Source organism: Ochotona princeps, chromosome 6 (assembly GCF_030435755.1).
Source record: "Ochotona princeps isolate mOchPri1 chromosome 6, mOchPri1.hap1, whole genome shotgun sequence".
Taxonomy (NCBI): Eukaryota; Metazoa; Chordata; class Mammalia; order Lagomorpha; family Ochotonidae; genus Ochotona; species Ochotona princeps.
The window spans coordinates 18,225,575-18,243,771 of record NC_080837.1 but is presented as its reverse complement, the minus strand read 5'-3'; the positions used below and the strand labels follow the sequence as shown (position 1 = coordinate 18,243,771).

Below are 18,197 nucleotides of genomic sequence, written 5' to 3'. Positions count from 1 at the left end.
GGTGGTCACATGTCCCCAGCAAGGCTGCAAGCCAGCCCATGCTCACCGCTCTGCTGGGGCTCTCAGCCAGGGTGGCAGAAGCTGCCAGCCAGGCATGGTTGGAAAAACCCAGAAGTGCCTTTGCACCTGGAAGACGGACCCTCTGGTCTGTGTGAGCCATGTGGTAGGCAGGGCAATGTGCACAACAAGCATTCAGAGAGCCTCATCCCAGACATCAGAGTTTGAGAAAAAGCCATCAAAAGGAATCCCCTGCCCCTAAACACTCTTTCTGGCAAGTTAGGACAAAATTGTGAATCTCAGTACAGGAAAGCCTGAAGCTTTTTCCTTACAGTCTGGAAAGGTTAAGTCAGGTAAGAATTGCCCGATCCTGCAGATCAAAAACCCAGGTTCATTAATTAGTCGAAAGTTGGACTTTGGCTGAGTCACAGAGTCTGCTCGCTTAAACCACAGGCCCTCTGTGACCCTGGGGTGCCTGTATTTCTCCAGGAGACTAGGAGCATCTGTCTTTTCTGTCTTGCCCCCTCCACCTCTACTCCCACCTGCAGGCACCCACTGTGCCTGGTTCAACCCAGCTTCCCATCGCTCCCTGTGAATCTGCAGCTCTCTCATGCCTCTCATTGCTCCTTGGAGGAGAATGTAATTCCTGCTGTGTATTTTTCTCCCCTTCAAAAGAGAAGGAGAATAAGATCACTTGCTCAGGTTTGTAAGGTGCCCTCCTGGCTTTCTTAAAGACCACTTCTATCTGGGAGCAGTCATAAGGAACAGAGATCTGATTGGTGCCCTGTGACCTGAGAGGGGTGGCTGCAGAGATCCAGGACCCTCTACTGGCATGTGGTGCTACCGTCCCCTTGCATAGCCAGAGACACTCTTGGAGCAGCTGTTAGTCTTTGTGGTTTGATGTGCATCGGGGGAACAGCAGCCGACTTGTCCCATTTTGAAGCCTTTGCCTGGCCCTGCTGTGTCTTACTGCCACAGCAGCACTGGCCATAGGCTGGCAGCTAGGTCCCAGGCTGCAGAGTCCCAACTAGGTCTCAGCTTTCACACAGGCCAAGTGCTGTGCTGCCAGCAAGCCTCAATAGGGGACTGGGGAAGGAAGTGCTGCTCTCAAAGAGGCTTTGCTTCCCAGCCCCCTTGAAAATCAGACTTGGCTCTCCTAAGTTTGGATTTTGCCTCTCCAGCCACTCGGATTCTTTCTAGGATGGCGATCAGCAAAATCATGTGGCTCTCACAGGTAGCTTTTCTGAATCGAGTCAAGGCATTTCTCTCTTCTCCAGTTCCTGCATTTTCCTGCTCAAGGCAGAAAATAGCAGACAGGATTACTGTTTTGAGTGTTAACAAGCAACTCACGTGGCTCAGCTCCGACCGCCTCCCGTGATTTCTGATGGGGAATTGCGAGGCCACTGAGGTGCAGGATCTGCACTATCTGAGGACCCCCCCCCTTTTTTTAATGGGAAATTCCAAGTGCGGAGAAGAGCAGAAGGAACCTCGTGTCAGCCAGCTTACAGGATACAGTGCATAGCCAGTCTTGCTCCATCCACCCCATGCCCACTCTCCCCCTTCCACCTGGGCAAGGAAATCTAGATGTGTACCATCTGTACATGCACATCCCAGCACATACCTCTGAAGTGTGAGGGCCTAAAAGCAAAATACCATTATCACTCCTGACAAGCTATTAATTCCTTCCTAGGAACCGTCCAGTCAGCATTCACATTAAGAACTAGGACAGCAGGCCCTCACCTTGCAATGAGCTGGTGTGTCACAGCCTAGCTATTGGCTCTGTGACCCTCTCCCACATGGCACCCCAACCTCAGAGCCAGTCCCTCCCCTCTTTGCTCTCCATAGGTCACCAAGTCCCAAGTTCTCACCACCTCCATCTTCATCTGGGGTTGGGCCCTTGCACAGTACACTTTAAAGACTCCTTGTGACACTGCCAGCTCCCTGTTGTAACCAGGTTAATCTTGTGGAGGTCACCCTGCCCCATCCCTCCCCTTCTCCTGGAGCATGCCCTGCCCCACCCCAGCAAGACAAAGCAGAACCATTTGCCCCAACCTGTCAAGACTGCAGGTCCTTCCACCCTTTGCTCCTACCCGTGCTAAGGGCCATGCCACCTCCCCCATCCTGCCCCACATCCCGGTCCTATGCGAAAGACCTATTTCTGGATGCCTTCTTCCTCTGCACCTGTCCAAATCTTGTCCCGTTCAAGTCCTTCCAAAGCTACCCCAGGGCTTTCCCTTCCCTGCTGCTGAACTAGGCCTGCCTACTCAGGGCAGGGACAGAAATCATCGCTCATGGGCTCACCGTGACTCCCTTCTAAGCTAGCACATAAGCCTACTTCCCATTAGAACTCTGCAAGATTCGAGGAACTTCTTGTGATATTCCTCCCTCTCTGTCTGAACACATAATGACACTTAGTAAAAAGTGATTCCAAAGGCTTCTTACCATCATTTCAGACCTTCAGCCACAGAGTGGAGAAAAATAAGTGTACATACAGTGCCTGTGAGCAGAAAAGAGTGATGAACAGGGTTCAGTTTTGGCAGTTTTGACATAGCCTACTTCTATGTCAAGAAGGCAGCTTGAATATGGAAGAAAGAGGGCTCGTTTAGTGGAGCGTGGTCCTGAGAAGACAGAAGGGGAAGGATTGAGCTAGCAGAGGTTGAAATTCATCCCAGGCTGAAGGAGACACTCAGCATATGTCTACCACCCAGAGCAGGGCAGCCTGCCTGGGATGAAATCTACACAGTGAGAAACCAGATACAGATCCTGGAGCTGAGCAAGCTGGCACAGGAGGCTGGAGGGAAGGATCAGCTGTGAGAAGGCAGTTGGAATCTGACACTTGGAAAGGCACAAGGCCAAAGGACATGACCAGTGAGCTCCCCTCATCGCCCGCAAAATTGATGCAATCTCTAAAAATTTACACTGAATATTTGGCTGTCTTCCTCATATACTCTGACTTGTTTTAAAATTTTATTATAGAAAATTTCAAGACAGGGAGTAAAGAATAAAGGATAGACTTGCACACCTATCTTCATGACTCCTTTCTTCTGGATCTCCACCCCATCCATTCTCCTTCTCCTGGATGACTCAGATGAAAACCTGTTGATGATTATGTGCTGCTAAAATAGTAATCATATCACTTCAACATTTAAAAACCATTAACAATGATCCCTTAATGTTATCAAATAGCCAATGAGTGTCAGATTTCCCTGATTGTCTAGTGAATTCATTTTACCTAGTTTTCTTGCTGTAGGTTCTACACAAGGCCCATGCATTATAACTAGATGTTAAGTCTTATGTATGGGAAGGCTCCCCTTCCATCACTGTCCAACAGGGACATACTTGGTCTGCAGGTAAACATGTACACACTTATTTTTGCCTTGCACGAATAATTTATGCAGGTAATTGTGGGTAATATTCTTAATTTTATATTCTGTTTTGCAGGTAATCCTAAAATGTATGGGTTAATTCATTTCTTATATTTTATACCTCGGTACATGTAGAAAAATATAAATAGGTTTGTTTTGTTTTGTTTTGTTTGGCAAAATATATTGTCTTGGGCTTTTGAAAGACTCCCCAAAGGCATGAATTTCCCGGTGTGCTACATCAGAATAAATTTATTTTTGCATTCCATGTTTTCCACAGACTTTTTGAGGTTCATTCACTTATGACTGTGTCAGTTGAATAGCGAAAGCATATAGTGCTCCTTAAAGGACAAAAAATATGGGATCACTAGGTGCAGTTTGATTATTGTCTCTCACTGGGCAGCCTGTGTGCTCAAGAATAATTAAAATATTAATGCAAAGAGATTGGTTTGCGACTTAAGATCAAGTCACCACCAGCAAAATTGTGTGTCCACTGTTTCCAATTCTGAGGTTCATCTTCTGAGGCCATTTCTTTTCTTTTCCTTTCCTTCCTTCCTCTTTCCCTTTCCTTCATATTCATTTATTTATTTGAAAGATGAAATGACAGAGAGCAGAGAGAGATTTTCCATCCACTGAGTTCATTCCCCAAATGCCCACAATAGCCAGGACCTGGTCAAGTTCAAGTCAGGATCCTGGGACTCCATCCAGGCTTCCCATATGGGGGATAGGCACCCAAGTGCTTGGCCTCTATCCGCTGCTTCCCAAACACATTAACAGGAAACTGGACTGCAAGCAGAGTAGCTGGGACTGGATCCAGCATTCAGTGGGCTTCACCTACTGTGCCATAACATCTGCCTTCGGGGGGCCTTTACAAGTCAACCCCTCACACCTGCTTCCGGCCCCTCCTCCCCTACCCCTGCAAGTTGGCTCCTCTTGGTGTCAGTGTGAGTGCTCAAAGCAGGCAGCTGCCTGGGAGCTGGCTCCAGGACATGCTCCAGCTGCCAAAATGCAGTCAGATCAAAACTTGCCCAGGCAGACAAGACCGCACCAGCAAGCTCCACACATTCACGATGCCAACAGGCCTCTGTTGTTAGCTAGCAGTGAGCATTTCAGCACACTCCCCAAAGTTCATTGTGTCAGTGGTATAATATCCCTGGTCCTGGTGTATGTTACATGAAAGTGACACAAAAGTGACTATTAATTATTAATGCTTGCCTTAAAAACCTGACTATTCACATGTTGAATCAGTCCTAAATATTCTTCTTAGAGTGCTGGACTCAATTCCTTCATTTCTCTCACGAATATGCCTTCCATGGGTCAGGCCTTGTACCAGATGCTGAAGGAACCATGAAAATCACAACAGGTGTAGGGGGCTGTCTTTTTCTCTCTTTGTGAGGCACTTCCCTGCCCACCCCCTGCTATGGCTCACTTCTGAAGTTGATTAAAACATGTGTGGATGTTCAGTGGTTCAGCCAGCTGGCATGTGGCAGTGAGGGAGAGTTCCTGCCGCAGCATCCTGGCCAGATGCTGATTCCACAACAGCCTGCCACAGGCACAGAGCTCTGTTTTCCTGCCCAGCAAGGGCATGGGCCCAGCCATAAAAACCCAAGGGCCGGAAGTGAACAGGGTCACCAGGGTGAGGGGTTAATTATTGATAAAAGGTCTTAAGTTTTTATTATATAAAAACAAAGGTCAAGGAATCAAACTAACGTCATACTCTGTTAATGTTGCACATTGGTAGGTCAGATGTGGGCCCGGCAGGTGAGCCAGGGCTGGGGCAGTGGAAGTAGGGAGGTGTGCGAGGACGTATCAGGTTACTCCTTACATTTATTTTTTTTATATTATTTTTTATTGATTACATTGCATTATGTGACACTGTCTCATTGGCTCTGGGATTCCCCCAACCCCTGCCCATACCCTCCCCCCATGGTGGATTCCTCCACCTTGTTGCAGTATTACAGTTCAAATTCAGTCAAGATTCTTTCATTGCAAGCATAGAGTCCAGCATCTTATTGTCCAGATAAATTCAATGGCTTCTTGGGGAGACCATCTCTAGTCTGAAAGCAAAGCTGGCAGAATATCATCCTGCTCAATTAAAAGCCACAACATAACATCAACATCAATTTACAACATTATGGAATTAATTGACATGGTATTGAGTAACAAATATGTTAAGAAATGCAAGTTCTTAACCACATCCTGTGACTATTTCATTGACATTTCAATTTTAATTTATACACAGAACCGGCTGCTATACACCTTAAAATGGCTATAGGGTACTATTCAGCTGTCTCGTGACTATTTTCATTTTAGCATTCAGCAGTTTATAGTGTTGAAGCATAATTTTGCTGAACTTGGTAGATTTTGGGATAGTCTAAACTGGCTTATAGTTACTCCTCACTAAGGTATTGAAGATTTCTCTGCACACCCCTCCTAAAACTGTTCTACACTGCAACTGTTGACATATGCCTTGTTAGAGTTACTCCTTACATTTAAACTGGCAGCTTGATGCCCTAGTGGGGTCACTCTTATTGATCTGCAACATGAAATCCAAGAAGAACAGACCCAATTTCTAAGGATGCTTCAGTTCACATATTATATCTTTCTATCATTTCAATTTTCACTTGGGTCAGCATGACAAGGAAGGTGGAACCTGGATTTGGCACCATTTCTGAGTCAGCTGTGGTAGTGAGGGGTTGGCATTGCAGACTAGAGGGGAGTAGAGGCGAACTGGAGGGCTGGAGCCAGCGCAATAGGCAGTCAGCTTGCTTGCTCCCTTCTTTGCTGTGTCCCTGACTCCCACTACTGAACCTGGTGTGTTAACCTGGTGTGCTTAGTGCTTGAACTAAGTACACCAACAAACCACTGACAAGTTAAACAAGTTGTAAGAGTGGTAACAGCTTAACCCTGATCATGAAAACTAGCCAGGCCTGAGTCACCTGTTCCAGCTCAAAATGTTTATTCTTTTGATCTGCTTCGATTCATGAACAAAGGAATTGTGCTAGTTATTAACATGCCCAGTGGTTAAGCTGCTGCCTAGGACACCCACCCCCATATCTAGGTGCCTGGTTTGAGATTTGGCTCCACTTCTGACTCAGCTTCCTGCTAAAGCAGTACCTGGAAGACAACAGGTAAGGGCTGAAGTACATGGGTCCATGGAGTGCATGAGTCCAGGGACTCACATTGGAGACTGGGATTGAGTTGTGAGCTCCTTGCTTTGGCATGGTTATGCCTAGGCACTTGGGGAGTGAATTAGTGGACAGAAGGTCTTTCCTGTCCATCACATCAAAAGTCCAGGAGTCACATTTGATTTTGTCTTCCCCTCTCCTTCAGACCCCACTGCTAGGCACCGAGGCTTAACAATTCTACCTTTTTAGGTGTATGCTTTTTAAGATGTCTTTATTTTGGAAAAAAATGAAATGTCAAGAAGATTTTTAATACTAGTACGATGAATTCCTGTATACTTCTCACCTAGAATCACCATCTGTTGACACTGTCATACTTGTTCTTGCTCTCTGTCTCTCTCTCAGAATGTACTGTTGTTCTAAACCATTTCAGAAAAAGTTACAGACATTATTCCCTGTAACACTTAAATATTTCAGTGTATCTCTCTGTCAAGGAAGGGAACTTCAAAGCAAATTTTAACAACCAACACAATATTCTTGTCTCATATAATCAGCATTTAAATTTCCATGGACTTCCCCCAGATTGTCCATGTTTTGTAAAGTGGGAGAATGGTAACATTAGAATGGAGAAGCCCATTAGACACCTTAAGCCTGTGAAGTGACAACCTACCTCATGTGCCCTTGATACAATAATGGACTATGAAGGAGACATTTGTGTGGGGTATTCATTCCAGAATGTGCAGCCTGATTACTCACCATGAGAACCTTTGCACAAACCCAAGCTGACAAACATTCCATAGAATCTGCACCCTGAGAATTTATGTTGCAGGGTCCACATGTTTCAGAAATGTCAAGGGCATGAAAGGTTTAAAGAGATACCACAAGCACATGCAACAGGCTATCTGGATTGTGTCCTGGCTTGGGCACTGAGATCTGATGCGAGCGTGGCCTCTCTCCCTCCATCGCTATGTGTCTGTGCTTCTCAGCAAATCTCTCCAGCATCACTACTCAGCTCTCCATTCTCCACCCACATGCCCAGCAGGCTCAGCCAAGTCTTTGCTGAGAGTGCTCCCATGGCTTCTTCAGCCTTCAGTAGAAATTTCACGCTCCATAGGGCAACAAGCAAGACCTTCCAGCTCCCACCCAACCTGTGCAGGCTCTGCACGGTCAAACTCTATGGAAAGTCAAACTCTTTTATCCTATTTGTAGGTTATTGCATGAAACTGCAATAGTTTCACGAATACTGGCAGGAGACATGAACTCCTGTGGCAGTGGCCAGTTTCCCAAGCTCCAAGACCACACAGTGTGATACAGTAAGGACCAGGTGACATCAGAGTATACAAATTCCTCCACATTGTCACCAAGATACCTGAAGTTTGGGAAACTTGTGTCTTTCAGAAAGGGGCAGCCAAGCCTGTCCCTGGTCCGCTATGCCCCTGAGGAAGACATTATCTTTCATAGCTGAAGGCAGAGAAATCTGTCTTCCTCAATGCTATGAAGAAGCCTGCCAGAGACAGTCTGACACGGCAGCTGTCAGTGCGCCAGCTCACAGGCGTGTCACAGTAGCAGGAGAGGTCCCATCAGCCTCCAGCTCCTTGATTCTGTAAGCTCTGCATTGTGCTTCCACCTACCGTCCCAAACTTCTGCTCCCGGGGGCATTAGACCATCCTCACCCCTAAAACACACACACACACACACACACACACACATCCATGCACATAAACACCCACTCCTCATGTCCTGCTGACCCCTCTGTCATTCAAAAATCAGCCATTCCTGCTCCCAAAATGAACCTCTCTGTTCCTCTCTACATTTGCATCCATGTTCATGCCACTTCACTGGCACCCATGGTAGTTTCCTGTCTGCTCCCTCCTACGTGATCAGCCCTCTGCAGGCAAGACTCTGACCCCCAAGGGTAGTCCACAAAAGAAAGCTTCAAGGGCGGTTGGGAAGAGTAAATGGAGTTAACTGGAGAGATGCTATTTTGAAGCAGCAGACAGTATCTTCTGTTGTCAGAGCTGGAGCAGCCTCCCGGGACAAACTCAGGGCTGGGGTTCCTGGCCTGCTCAGTGGCCTGATTGATCCTATGGTCCTGACTCATGGCATCCTCCCCAGGTCTATGTCCTTGCAAACACTGTTTCTCTAGAATGAATTTATCAGATCCTAGACTGGAGAGCTGTTGCCTCCCGCTTAGTATAATTAAAATTTAATTAACTACTTGAGAGATACAGAGACAGACAGAGAGAGAGGAGGTGGGGAGCATGCCTCCGGGAAGGAAGAACAGTCAAGCAAGGCCCCTAACCTGATGATACCTTCTCATTCCACCTGGGGGCAAAGCAGGATATGATCACAGCCAGTAAGGATGACTAACAACTAATACATCTGTCTGGAGTTTTGTCTTAGGGTACAATGCTTTTGTGTCATCACAGGTCCTTAAGTTTGTTAACTCCATTTAGCTAGTTGGGAATTCCTTTTCTCCCCACTGTCTTCTTCAAGCTGCTTTTCAATGAGTACTTACTATGTACTGACACCTTTATTGGAGGTTGGCTGACTTAATCAAAAAAAAAGATTTATTTATTTTTTATTGGAAAGGCAGTTTGGCAGAGAGAAGCAGAAACAGAAAGATCTTCTGTCCACTGGTTCACTCCTTGAGTGACCACACTGGCTGGAGCTGAGCCAGTTGTCTCATGCAGCTGTAGGGTCCTAAGGCTTTGGGCTACCCTCTACTGCTCTCCCAAGCAGGGAGCCAGCTGGAAGTAGACCAGCTGGGACACAAACCAGTTGTGCCCATATGGAAATCCCGGTGTATGCAAGGCGAGGATTTAGCCACTAGGCTATTGTGCCGGACCCAGGTTGGCTGACTTTTTCTACAAAGGCCAGAATACAGATGTGTTAGGCTCTGCACCCGGCACAATCTCTGCTCCTGCCACCAGCTCTGCCGCTACAGCATGAAGCACTGTTAGGGAATATGCAAATAAGCATTGCTGCAGATAGGGTGTTGGGCTACACATGGTCCACAGGCTACCGTTTGCCCAGTCTCATGCTCTGCATTAATCTGCAATAACAACCCCATGGCACAGATGCTTTGTGAAGCTTACATAACAGACAAGGGAAGTGAGACACAGAGACTGAATAACGTATTACCAAGTCCTACTGCTAGTAGCAAGACTGATCCCTGGGCCATTCGTAACAGTTCACATCCAGCCAGCAGCCCCCCAACACGCCCCGGAGAATGCAGAGTGTGGGTAACCACAGTTAGCAGGTACTGGAGGGTGACCGCAGATCTGCCCTGGGTGAGGCTCCTCAGCTGGAGAAAGAAGTGGCTATAGAGGGATTAGTGATTTGGAGAGCATTCCCCAAGGAAGGTGGAGAAGCCCAGAAGCTAGCTGAAAGACTGAAAGACTGGAACTTTCTCCTGTTCTCTTGGGATGGGGCCTGTTGACCCAGTGTTGACCCCTTTGTGGCTTGGGCCATGAGGAGTCGTTTCTGACATCTAACCTCTTAGCACTCTCTCTGGCTTTTAGTGCTGTTCTTCTAGGTTTCCTTTAGGGTGCAGAGCTCGCTCTTGATGGTTCTTCCACACCTGAAGACCTTCATCATGCTGACTTCTGTCCCTTTTCCCCAGAAGGGTCAGCCTCAAAGCTTCCAGGACCATACAACCAAGCTGCCAGCCACAGCCCCACTCCCATACCCCTGCTAGCCACATGAGTCTCTGCGTTTACCTCACACCCTGGATGTGGTACTATCCATATCACAAGAATGCCATGGGGAATCAGCGTTGGAGCCCAAAGGCTCTCCCACATGCCAGTTCCCAGGCTTTTCTGCGCTGAGCTGCCTCAAGTCCACATTTGGGGATGGGATAGGGGGATGCAGGATGGTGTTACCCTGTGTCTCTTTTTACTCCTGAGAATACACACACAGTTGGGCCCGGCGGCGTGGCCTAGCGACTTAAGTCCTCGCCTTGAAAGCCCCGGGATCCCATATGGGCGCCAGTTCTAATCCCAGCTGCTCCACTTCCCATCCAGCTCCCTGCTTGTGGCCTGGGAAAGCAGTCGAGGACGGCCCAATGCTTTGGGTTCCTGCACCCACGTGGGAGACCTGGAAGAGGTTCCAGGTTCCTGGCTTCGGATTGGCGCAGCACCGGCCGTTGCGGCTCACTTGGGGAGTGAATCCTCAGACGGAAGATCTTCCTCTCTGTCTCTCCTCCTCTCTGTATATCCGGCTTTCCAATAATAATAAAATCTTTAAAAAAAAAAAAAAGAATACACACACAGTGATGTGACCTGGTGTTTCTGACTGTTCTTAGATCAATGTCCCTGTCCATTGCACGCTCCCTGACTCCCAGGGCCAGCCTCACCAAGAGGAACAGATCACTACTTTCTCATCCATATGCATGGTTCCTGTGTGCTTGCCCTTGTAGCCCCTGTGCGGAAGCATCACCTCACCTGGCTCCCTCTAGGCCCACCAGTGGCCCTGCCTTGCACACAGCAGGTTCAGCTACAAAAATGTAGTCCATAGGAGAAGTTCAGACAGGTCGGCCTTTGTTGGGAAGCAGGCACTAGCTTCTTCAGCCCGTAGCATCTGTGCCTCATGGGGGAAGGTATGGGAAAGGACAAGGACAGTCCTTTTCCTGGGTATCACCAGTTTTCTGCCCAGATATCCCTATGCACACTCAGTCCTGCTTAGGAGGGGACATTTTCTACCTGTCCCTGCTGATGGTCATGATGCCCTCATCCCATATCAGAGTGCCTGGGTCCAAGCCCCAGCTTTATTCCCAACTCCAGCTTCTGACTAATGCACATCCTGGGATGGCTCAAGCACTTGGGTCCCTATGGCTTGAGTTCCTGGCTCCTAGCCTTGGCCTGACCCAGCCCTGCCTAGTGCAAGCACTTGGGAAATGAATTGACAGAAGGGCAATCTGTTCCTGTTTCTCTCTTTTTCTCTGTGTATCTCCCTTTCAAATGTAACGCATTAATTTTTAAAAAGAACTTAGAAACAGAGGAGTCACTTTACTACTTCACTTAGACTCCCAGCAGTGACCTGGAAATATACACCTGAGGGTATATCATGAGGTCTGTGGAAGATGGAATTACAAGATAAGCTTACTTTGATGCAAAGTGTTTTGAAATCCATACCTGCAGAGGGGTCCCCAAAAAGGTCATGAAAAGTGTGTATTATGAAAAAAAAAAATTTCAGCACAGAACAGAGGCTCCTTGTTCCTGCTGTGCTGTCACTTCATGCAGGGGACCTTGTCCCCACAAGGTCACTACTTCCCATCCTGCAGACCAGTCCCAGGCCCAAAAGTTCCTGGCCTTCTGCTTGACACCTGTCCTCAATCTGTCTGCCCTCCCATGCCTTCCTTTCCGGCTACAATCTTCACCCTCCGTTGGCTGCTATCCTCTTCCTAACCTTCCAAGAAGGGCAGTGATTCACAACTGTCCCCAGGGCCCTTGCACATACCTCCCAGCTGTGCGCCACCGGCAGTAACCATGAATGGATTCCATTGACTTCCCCCTCCTGCCACCATACTGGTCTTGATCCTGTTTCCCACGAGTGTGTCACAACCAGCCGTATCAAATGTTTCTTTATGTCAACAGGCATTAAATCTATTGTGTTTCCAGTAACCACTAAGCCTTTTATCCCGAGGGAGGTGGCATAATGTGTTCCAGCCAATTTTACAGTATTTACGTTTTGTAAAAAAAAAAAAAAAAATCTCTGCCATTCCCTCAATTGCGCACACATTGTGTAGGACATGCAGTGCTGGGTGTAAGTCAGACATCCATCAGGTGGGTATCTGGCTGTATCCCCCCAACCCCCTGCCATGCTCTATGCTGTGGACTGTTTGACAGTTCCAAGCTCTCCTGAGCTCTTTGGTAGATGGAGGCAGGGCTCAGCAGTAAGGGCCATGCCTGGCTACCCATTTGGATGCCCGGTACAGCCCTGAACTAATGGGGTGCTCGCCTGCTGTCAGGCTGCACAAGCCATTTGGTGTCTCCATTTCCAGGTGAATGTTTCAATGGCATAGTTACTAACAGGCTTAGCCATTGGGGTCAATTTTCTATCCTTAATGCTCCAATCTTCAGAAGGAAGGCTGGCACTCTTGGCTGGCTCATGAGCTGTGCCCACTCTGCTGTAGCCCTGGCCCCTCTCTCAAGCCCAGAGACAATCTCCTTGCTGAGGTCATTGGCAAGCCTGTGAAATTAGCAGCTTCCTAGCTGATCACTGCACAGGTTATCTCACATGAACTTTACCCCCTGCCTTTGTCTGCCTACCTCTTGCCCTGTAAGTCTTAGCTGGGACATCACCTCCTCTAGGGAGCTTCTTCAGTCTTTCCCAGGACATGAGATGAGCGCTCGCTCTCCTCTGTCCTGTAAGGCTCTGCTTATTTTTTGTTTTCCCCAGAGCTTCAGTCCCAGAATGGTAAGAACCATCCTCCATGTATCATTTCCTTAACACCAGTGCTTGTCCAGTCCTTTAGTCTGTTATTTGACACTTAGGATTCACCTGAAAAATACCTGTGAAAGGGGCCAGTATTGTGGCACAGAGGGTTAAGTCACTGTCAGTGATGCCAGCATCCCATACAAGCACCAGCTTGAATCCCAGCTGTTCCATTTCAGATCCAGTTCCCTGCTAATGCACCTAGGAGGGCATTGAAGGATGACTCAAGTGCTTGGGGCCTGGACATCCACATGGGAGACCCAGATAAAGCTCCAGGCTCCTAGCTTTGGCCTAGGATTCAGAGTCTGAATCATTGAAGTCATTTTGGGAGAGTACCCATGAATGGAAAATTCCTTCTTTGTCCCTCTCCCTCTCTATCATTCTGCCCTTCAAATGCATAAATAAATATATTTTTTAAAATATGTGAAATGCAATGCTGGCATCCCATATGAATACCAAGTTGTGTCCTGGCTACTCTACTCTGATCCAGCTCTATGCTAATGTCCTGGGAAAGGCAACAGAATGGCTGAAGTGTTTGGGCCTCTGTTACTCACATGGGAGACTCAGGCGAAGTTCCTGGTTCCTGACTTTGGCCTATCCCGGCCCTAGCCATTGTAGCATTGTAGCCATTTGGAGAATAAACCACTGGATGGAAGATCTTTCTGTTTCTTTCTCTCTCTGACTTCAAAACAATTTCTTTATTTAAAAAAAAAAAGAAAAGGAATGGAAAGGAAGAAGTGTTTTAAATCACTGTAGTTTCTATCCTTGGTGGTTGAGGAAGAAGCAGAGAATAGGGAAATACTCTGGAGATCTGTCTTGTCATCATGACATTTTAGCTCAAGATCAAGGACAGACATCCGCAAACCAGAAGGATGACACCAAGGGGTGCCGGAGGTTTGTAGGTCAGAGAAGAACAGACATTTACTCAATCCAGTCACCAGTTTGCCCCGGGCTTCCTGGTAGCCAAAGCCAAAAGGGTAAATAGTCATTTGCATGACTACCTCAGACTTGCTACAAAACATTTTTGTTCCGCCAACTTGAAAGTCACCTTCTCTGCTTTCCCCATTTCTCCCACAGCTTCCAGGGCAGAGAGCGTTGAGGAGGCTTCAGAAGCACCAGGTGCCTCGCCCCCACGGTTTGTCAACAACACCGTAGGGTACATTAAAGCAGATCTCATCCTCACCAAGGAGGCATGGCTGGGCCACATATTCCAGCTGATATCCTGTGTTAAGGACTGCAGAGCCATTTAGAAACTGAAGGTAAGCTGAACTATTTTATTTATTCAGCATTATACTGGTTCTGAGCCAACTTCTACTGACACTAAGGGAAGGCACCCATTTGTGATTTTTCCTTCCTGGTTGGCACAACCAGCAATGCCCCATTGGACACCTAGAAAGCTGGTTCCTTTTTTGTCAAGGAAAACTGTCGCCCATATCATGCCTAAGCTCATTTATTTATAAACGCTTGAAATACTGACCTAACACTAGCAGAAAACCTGCATTGCAAGCCATAAACTGATGGGAGGTAGGAGAGAGCTATAATCCAAGTTCCCGTCATCTGTACATGCCACATTGCACAAGAGCTCGCGCAAGCCACTGGTTTCACGGTTTTACGGTTGCAATGAATCATGTCAGCTCCCTGATGGGATTTCTCAATGAGTATTTGTGGCACAGGTCCCAACCCTATGGCTTCTGGGTGCTATTGATGGTGAACTGAGTCACATTTCAAGTTGCTCCAACGTGCGGAATGTGTCTCAGGGCCTTGACCCTGAGCAGCAGCTGCTGCCTGTCTAGTATGCCTATGATTCCAGGGCTCCATGGTGGTGCCTGTGCCCTTCACCTCCTGGCTGACCTTGCCCTGAGCCCACCCATAGAGTCCTGTTGAAATATGCCCTGGTTCATTCTCTCCCTCATAGGAAAACAGGTGTGTGAACAGGCCTGGAGCTGCCTTCACATACTTGCCTTGAAGCCAGGCTTACTACTTGAAATCTCTCATTGGAGCAGACTCATGGGGGAGCCCACATACTCCATGGAGCGGGGCTTATATGACTCCAAGCCCTGGTTGCTGAACCCTAACCCAAGACCCATCCAATGGGCAAGGATCCAGAGCATGTGCCTGTCCCCTGGGAGACTCCAGCTGCTTCACAGACAGAGGTGGCTGTGATCATGGAACTGGACATCTGGTTCTTACGGGCCAGGAAGAACTGGGGGAAGTAAATCCAGCTTTGCTCAGGTCTGAAGGAAAAGGCTGGAAAGAGCACTCTGGCCTTGTGAGGCCTTCAGGGCCCCTGTGTGCCTTGTGCCCATCCCTTTCTTACCGCAAAAGGGAATCTCCTGGGAACGTAAAAGCAAACTGTCTGGGCTGTGAAAGCTCCTGACAGAGCAGAGTGTGAGGAGGCAGGAGCCTCGCAATGCAGGAGAACCCAGGCGTGCCGCATCCTCACCAGGCTGCAAGGCGCTGCCCCACAGACCACCTCAGGTAGCCTGAACCGCAACTCTCAGAAGCAAAGGGGAAGAAACTGATGGTAAGCCGTGCAAGGGACAAGGGGCTGCCCAGCTCTGGGCTAGCCTCTTCAAAAATCTATGGAAAATGGGGGATTAGGAAAAATCTTCACATAGATTGTGAAGTCTTTGTATGCCAAAAGAAACTCTTTTATTGTCATCCCCTCCCCAAACTTTTTGAAGTCCTCTTATATATTTTTTTAAAGTTTTGTATTTGTTATTTATTTGAAAGGTAGGGTAACAGAAAGAGAAGGGGAGAAAGATCTTCCTTCTGCTGATTCACTCCCCTAATGCCCTCAGAAGTCAGGGCAGGACCAGGCTGAAGCCAGGAGCCAGGAACTCCATCCTTGTGGCTGGCAGGGATCCAAGTACTTGAGCCATCACCTGCTACCTCCCAAGTGCTTTAGCAGGGAGCTGAATGGGAACAGAGGCAGGACTGCATTCTAAGCCTTCTGCTGAGATGGGATGGGATGTGCCAAGTGGGGGTGTAACCGGCTACACCACCATGCCCTCCCATCCCACCCTTGCATGAGTTTATTTGGTCCTCATCATAATCCTATAAAGCAAAACATCAGTTCCCAAAGTTGGGCACCCAGTGGCCATTCAGCAAACGTCTAATTAGTGAATGTGCCTGAGGTGGGGTTGAGGATTTGCATTCCTAGGAGTGGCACATGGAGTCCAGATGATGCCTGTGCTGCTGGCCCCCAGAAACCATATTTTGAAAACCTCTTAGGCACAGGATCACTCCCACTCTGTAACCCAGAAACAGAGGCCTAGAGAGAAGTGACTTCCTTAAGACCAGCGAGCCCAATCTGGCCAACTACGTTCCTGGGCTGTGCATGTCCTACTCCTTCCTTCTGGTTCTCTGCCTCAGTCCCCAGGACGCTACTCTTGTCTTTAGGCATTAATGCCAGCTTCTTGCCTCTTTACTCAGAGTCTAAGGTACATTGTACACCTTGCAGCGCAGGTAGATGGGCAACTCCAGGCCAGGCTCCTCCCTGGTACACTCACAAACCCCGACTCTGCCACTCAGGAAAGATGAGAAATACAGAATCCAGGCTGGGGAGACCTTGGATGTCACAACCTGCATTAGAAATGACTGCGACTAAAGCCCAGATTTCACAAATGAGTGGGGGTTGGGCGACCAGTCACCAGGGCAGTCATGAGACTCAGGAACAGGGATTGAGTTCCCTGGTATGGAAGCTGTACTGGCTTCTTGCTGTCTCCTAGAAGCATCTGTGCCTCCTATGCAGCCTCAGGCTGGCAGCCGGGTGAAAGGGGTGGGCCACAGGTGTTTTCTTTCCCAGTGGCTAAACTACCCCACCTTTGCAGGCCTTTTGCTGCACGTGCACCTCCATTATCCTTTTCCATTCCCCATTGTCATGGCCACCAAAGCCTGACCTCCCACGCAAGGTCACACAATGCCACTCCCAGCTTCTATACACAGCATCCACTTGTAGTTCTTCATGATTGGGGAGGGTGTGTAGGACCTGACTGGGTCCCAGCAGAGGCAGGACAGGGGACAGCCACAGACCAGGGCCTGCAGCACCCAAAGGATGTGAAAATGAGGTTTGCCCCATGGAACAGATTGTCCCTGATTTCCAAAGGAAATTCTTTAAGATCCAAGGATCTAAAATCAGAGAAGAACCAAGAGCTGGAGCAGAAATAGCAGCACTTGGGGCTCCAGGCAGTGCTTGAGGCACACGGAGTCTTGCCATTACACTCTCAGGCCAAACCATCATCATTCCAAAGTTCCCTGCCAGGATGGGGAGTGGCAGTGGGGTAAGATGAAGGCTGGTCTCAAGGCTGCCTCATGGGAGGTGAGAGGTGGGACTTGCCCAGGAAAGGGGGCCTTGGCATCCAGGTTCCTCTGCCACCTAGCTCCCTGAGGGTTTGTCACCCTTGTCCCAGGTCATACACCAACAGTGGCACCTGTCTGCTTCTGAGCTCACTCTCCCCTGAGGGGCACCCAGCCCACATCTGATGTCCTCCAAGCTGATGCACTGTGTCTGTCTCTGCTCATTGGATGTGCTCTTGGTCTTGAGTCCCAAGCCTGTCATGCTTTGGCTGCTCTGTGGCACTGGGCACACCAGGTTTCTGCATTATTGGGGAAGAGCAAAAGATGCTGTCAGGGCAAGGATGACCTCCCTGGCAAGCTGGGAGTTCTGCACTCTCCACCCCAGTACTACACAACACAGAACAGTACCTGCATCCTACTTAAATGGTTGGTTGGATTTCCACTAACTGAGCACAGCCCCATGTCCAGGAATGGAATCTGACCAGTACCTGACTCCTGGGGCTGCCTTCCATCCCTTCCCCCCATTGTGCCCCTCCCCCAGCAAGGCCTCGTTCCTCTGACTTTCCACAGCTTACATCAATTTTAGAGGGCTGGAGTTTGTCCCCAGCTCACATGACAAACTGGCCCACAGCTACCCTTCAGTTCAAAGCAGGTGAAGCCACCCCGTTCAGCAGGATGAATTTGGGGCTGTTTTCTAAAAGGGAGGGTTCAGTTTCATCTCCCGGTCTTCCTTTGTTCTCATGACTGAGCCTCAGCAAGCCTAAGCCCAGCATGAACTCACTCTCCCTATCTCTCTAACACACACACACACACACACACACAGAGAACTGCTGCTGAGCCCAATGCTGCTGTCAGATTGTCCTCCCTCTGGGGAGGCTGCCACCAAGGAGGTCCGCTGGTGACTCTGTGCCAGGGGCAGGGAGGAGACTCCCATTCCATGTCCTCCTAGAAGTCCCTGCATGTCCTCCTAGAAGTC

At 48.6% G+C, this 18,197-nt stretch overlaps 2 protein-coding genes across 5 annotated transcripts in view; one reads left to right on the top strand and one right to left on the bottom strand.

Moving 5' to 3' along the window:
- APH1B (aph-1 homolog B, gamma-secretase subunit) overlaps nt 1-18,197 on the top strand; it is a 105,969-nt gene that overhangs the window by 70,363 nt on the left and 17,409 nt on the right. The window contains exon 6 of one of the 3 annotated variants that reach the window (XR_009245590.1): nt 14,000-14,181. The exons of 1 other annotated variant lie outside the window; for it this stretch is intronic. Coding sequence is in view for 1 of the 2 variants with exons in the window: in XM_058665730.1 (XP_058521713.1) it covers nt 14,000-14,077 (78 nt within the window). In the remaining variant the exon portion in view is untranslated. Of the gene's footprint in view, nt 1-13,999; nt 14,183-18,197 lie in introns of those variants that run through there. One more of the 3 variants, XM_058665730.1, reaches the window with a different exon arrangement.
- Nucleotides 1-18,197, bottom strand: part of CA12 (carbonic anhydrase 12) — a 48,573-nt gene that overhangs the window by 21,781 nt on the left and 8,595 nt on the right. The window lies entirely within an intron of this gene.